General features: G+C 48.3%; 1 protein-coding gene across 2 annotated transcripts in view; it reads left to right on the plus strand.

The window, feature by feature from the left end:
- Positions 1-831: 831 nt before the first annotated feature.
- Positions 832-5,192, plus strand: part of celf2 (cugbp, Elav-like family member 2) — a 9,862-nt gene continuing 5,501 nt past the window's right edge. Inside the window, exons 1-2 of one of the 2 annotated variants that reach the window (XM_084482933.1) lie at positions 832-957; positions 4,800-4,979. In XM_084482933.1, coding sequence (XP_084339059.1) covers positions 864-957; positions 4,800-4,979 — 274 coding nt within the window. In that variant the 5' untranslated portion in view covers positions 832-863. The remainder of the gene's footprint in view (positions 958-4,799; positions 4,980-5,192) is intronic. The other variant, XM_084482934.1, reaches the window with a different exon arrangement.

The following is a 5,192-nucleotide window of genomic DNA, read 5'->3' on the forward strand; positions in this document are numbered from 1 at the left end:
TGTATGGGCTGTGTTAAAAAACAACGCCAGCTACGATAGCATCACACACTCTGTGTGAAGTCACATTTCCGAGATTGGCGCTTTATTTGAGGCTGAAGCTTTCAGTTGAAGCAAGAGTGAGCGATTGTTCTTCTCACTGCTGATTGTGTGTCTAGTCCCGCCTGCATGCGTGTCTTCTCCGTTCCGTGGACTTTGGTGTTACTATTAGTACCCTTTCCTGACACGTCTTCAATCCATGTGTTTCGCCCAAAAGGTGCGGGGAAAGACAACCCATTTCAAACCCTTATCCATTGGCTTCATAGTTGTTGTTGCTGTTTTTGAATTTTGATATACCCGTACAAAAACACTTGATCTACACGTAAGCTACACCAGGTTCAAATATTTGCATTGCATTTAACCACCATTGTTCCATTGTCCGATATTTGGAAGTGTCACGTCATTTGTTACAGATGGGTTTCGGTCCTACCTTGTCTTTGCATGTACTAGAGCCGCACCCAGCCTTAGGACCGCCGCGTAATTATGTCCCCGTGTTTGGCCTTTTCAGCGAACGTCTCCGCACTCCACTGGGGATCACGTCTTAGTCCCCGGAAGGCCAATCTATTAACAGGTGTTAAAGGGGAAGGGAGGGGGTACACAACAAAAAAAAAAAAAGAAACGCACTATTCTTCAACTCTTTGACCAGAAATGGTCAACGGAACAAGATGTGCTCGCTTCCACAGTGCTAACCCGTCTCTATCTCTCTCTCTCTCTCTCTCTCTCTCTCTGTGTCTGTGTCTCTCTCTCTCTCTCTCTCCCTTATCCTCGCCCGCCCCCTCCCTCCCGGTTCAGTAGCGGGGACAACGGCTGGGTCCAACGCCGGGGCCATGAGCTCCCTCACCTCGCTGGGGACCCTTCAGGGCCTGGCCGGCGCCACCGTGGGCCTCAACAACATTAATGCACTAGCAGGTAGCGTCAATAGTGAGTATTCACCCCTCATCCCTCACCCGCCCTCACCCCAGGGGGGGGGGGGTTGTAACGGTGGTCGGCGTTAGTCGGTTTGTGTGGAAGGGTGGTGTAGTGGGCTAGTGGTGGTCATAGGTCATAGGGTACCGGGTTCGATCCCGGCTGTCCGAAGCCCTCGCCTGTAGAAAGCGAGATGCCCTTATTCCATACCTGCTCGTTCATGACATGTTATGTCAGTTATAAGTCCTATTTTTGACGGCCCATCTTAAATGATTATACTACTGTGTGTGTGTGTGTGTGTGTGTGTGTCTGTTGTGTGTGTGCATGCATGTATGTATGTGTGTGTGTGTAAAAGACAGACAGAGCAAGACAGATCTCTCGATATTTTCAATATAACTATTTGGGGATTCATTTGAGTCAAATGCGTTACAGCCCTGCCCCACGCCATCCCCACCGTACCCCCACCCCAGAGCACTGCATGACGTTACCATTACCCCATGTCATGATTACACAATGTCATGATTAAACAATGTCAATGACAGATATCAGAGAGTGACCGAGTCGCACATTACGGTAATCATAACTCTGATGTGCGCCAAACAAATTGGGAATTAAAAGCATTGAATACACGTTGAAAAGAAGCATTTGTAGATATTTGCATATGAATCAACACATTTGAATAGGGTTAGTCAAATTTGAGCCACTGGTAATTCGAAGTTTGCTCATCTTTTTTCTCTGAATTTGTATCATAAACAAATCATCATCCATCCTTCTGTTCATCCATCCATCCATTATCTAGCCATTTAACGTTTCATCCATCCATCCATTGCCCATTATCCATCACACATCCATCTCCCATTCATCCATCCAGCGATTAAATCCATACACTCACCCATTCATCCATTCATCTTAGTGTCTCTGGGTTAAGTTTGCTGCAAGGGGTCTTGTGTTTCATCCATTCTGAGTGTGTTACGGTGTCTCTCAGTGGGTGTGTGCACCTCATCCGTATGTTGTTAATGTGAATGCTAAAGAATAAGAAATAGGAGTAATAAAGAAAAAGGAGATGTTTTTTCAGAACGTACTGAAATATTTACGGAGATAGCGGGTCTCGGTGTGCAACAGGAGGACACTCAAACGAAAGTCGAAGAGTCTTTGATGAGAATCCGTTTTTTTATAGTTCTTTTGTAAAAAGAAAAAGAAAAAAAGTAAAAATAGCTCTTTTTGAAACAACCTCGACTCGTTTTACTTGCGGTACATGATCTGTGTGTGTCAGAAAAAAAAAAAAGATATATACCTGCAATATCATCACATAATATCAGCTCAAAAAGAAGGATGAATCGTGGTTTGATCCTAGCTGTAGGTTTCCTGGCAGTTCCAAATGTTCCACGTCCACGTGCGTCTAGCCCTCTGTGTGCAGTGTGTGAATGTAATACAAACGGATATAACCTGCACATAAACCAGGTCTTTAATAGTGTCTGGCTGCTCTTGCCCTGCCCAACCACGACCTCCAGGGAGGCAGTTGTGGGATCTTCATCAGCGATGTTATGACAGCAGAGATCCTGTAGCCATTCCTCCCATCCTGCATTATTCTCCTCTGACCTTTCCCCCTCCTCCTCCTCCTCCTCCCCCTCCTTCCCCCTCCTCCCCCTCCTCCCTCATCCTCCTCATCTCAGAGTTGTCGCGCCCGTATCCGCTGTGTAAAACCACACACATACATGCATACATACAGACGTACATATGATGCAGTGGCCTATGCACGCACAAAGAGACAGAGGCACAATTTGCACACGTGTACACTCGGAGCGGTGCAGACAGGCACATGCACAGACACAGGCAGACACAATTATGCATGCTTTATGCACATGGACGTATGCAGTCAACACGTGGTGCTCACACACACACACACACACACACACACACACACACACACATACAGAGCATGTCAGACGTGACATGGATCTCCTCCCACACACACATGCGAAAAAAGACACACAAACACACACACAATACGTGGACATGCACACGACGGACACACAAACACAAAACTTAGACATGCACGCTACACACACATGCACACAATTTTAACACACACACACACACACACACACACACCACATGCGCGTGGTCTCTTATCACCGCCCTCATTTAAGCCCATCCAGGCCCTTAATTGAATTGCAAAGGTCAGCGGTACAATTATTCCTGAATAAATGAGTGACCTATAGTCCACAGCCTCGTGCCAGTAATTTATTTCCGGTGCCGCCATCGCTGACGGGCAAGGCAGGAAGCATCTAAGGCCCGGTGTCACCCCCCCCCCCAACTAGAGTAGCCCCCCCCCCCCCTGCCCCCCAACACCGCCTGCTAAACACCCACTCAGCTAGCCACCACACCGCCATCCATCTACCCCCCCCGCCCCCAACCCCCCCCAACCCCCAGGCGATGGTATTAATTCCCATTACACATGCTAACGAGTGGCTGAGATAGCTTCCCGTACTAGTACATTTTTCTTCCTTTTTTTAGTGTGAGTAGTGTTCAGCACAAGACCCCTGGGTCACCCGTCTTCCTGCAGACACACACACACACGCACGCACGCACACACACACACACACGCGCACGCACACGCACACGCACACACACACACACACACACGCGGGCTGAGGCGTGGGCGCTGTTCGACACGGACCACAGACGCAAAGGTCAGAGGCTGCACATTCATACATGGTTGTAGTTTGCCGGCGTCGGGCTTAGTGGCCAGGGTGTTACGGGTTTGATTTCCATTCTGCGTGCCCTCAGCTCCTTCATGACCCGTCTCTCATTCTCCGTCTCTGTGAGGGGCTTTTGGAGGAAGGCACCTGCCAAACGAATGCATACTAGGCACAGTACTTCTCTAGTACTTCCAAGGATGTTGACAATAGGTCAGGCCGTGAGAGAATTTCTCTTCTCAACGCTGAAAGGCCAGCTCTTCCAGGGTCTGGGTGTAGTCAAGGCTGTGGGTGTAGATACAGGTTACAAAAAAGATGCCACAGAAATGTTAAAGGCTGCAAGCAAAAATAATATTGCCGTATTGGCTAGGTTTTTTTGGCACAAAAGGATACGGATTGTTTGTATCTAGTCGTACATAATATTTGTCACAGAGGCTGCATGTCTACAGGAGCATCATTATAGTAAATTCTGTGTTTGTGTGCATTTGATGCCTATAGCCTAATATCTTGATGTAGCTGCTTCCACACTTCATAATGATTTAACAGATAGAGATCCACTATTTAAATATTTGTCGAAAGGCAGCTTTTGGCAGGAAAAAAATGAAGTCAAAACAGCCGTTGAAGTTAAACTTCTGACACAGCTGCCTCATTTCATGTATGTACATATTTGTGTGTGTGTTCATATATGTACTGCTGTCATATTTGAGCTGCACTCTTGCTACTTTTGAGTCCAAACATCATATAATAATATTTTTATAGTTTAGCGTATAAACGTGCGTGTGTGTGTATATACATGCACACATGTATGCATATACGTGTGTATATGTGTGTATATTCATGCATAGTGTGTGTATTTATATATGCGTACAGTGTGTGTGTGTATATATTCATGCATACTGTGTGTATGTGTATGTATGTGTGTGTGTGTATATTCGTGCTTACAGTGTGTGTATGTGTGTGCACATTCATGCGTACCGTGTACAGTGTGTGTGTGTGTGTGTGTGTGTGTGTGTGTGTGTGTGTGTGTGTGTGTGTGTACACGTGAAACACAACCCCCCCCCTCCCCCTCCCCCTTTTTGCTTGCAGTTGCCGTTTCAGAGCGCTAACGAGCTAACGAGCTAACGGCTTTTTCATGTAAAGTTACTCAAATGCTCTCAGGTATGGCGGCCCTCAACGGCGGCCTGGGCGGAGGCGGGCTCAGCAACGGCACGGCGGGCACCATGGACGCGCTGACGCAGGCCTACTCAGGGATCCAGCAGTACGCCGCCGCCGCGCTGCCCACCCTCTACAGCCAGTCCCTGCTCCAGCAGCAAGGGGCCGCCGGCAGCCAGAAAGAGGGTCCGTACGGGCTCTTGTTGCTCAGTGGTAGGGCGGGGGAAGGTGGTGGAGTGGCGGGGATTGATGATGGCTGGTGGTGCTGGTGGCGTTTGGGGTGGTGGCGGGGGTGGTGGGGGGGGGGTGGTGGTGGTGTTTGAGAAATGATAGTGGGGGTGTTGTTGATTGGTGGTGGAGGGGTGTTTGAGTTGGGGATGGAGTAGGGTGGGGGAGGTG

This window comes from Micromesistius poutassou, assembly GCF_964030765.1.
Source record: "Micromesistius poutassou genome assembly, chromosome: 18".
Classification (NCBI taxonomy): Eukaryota; Metazoa; Chordata; class Actinopteri; order Gadiformes; family Gadidae; genus Micromesistius; species Micromesistius poutassou.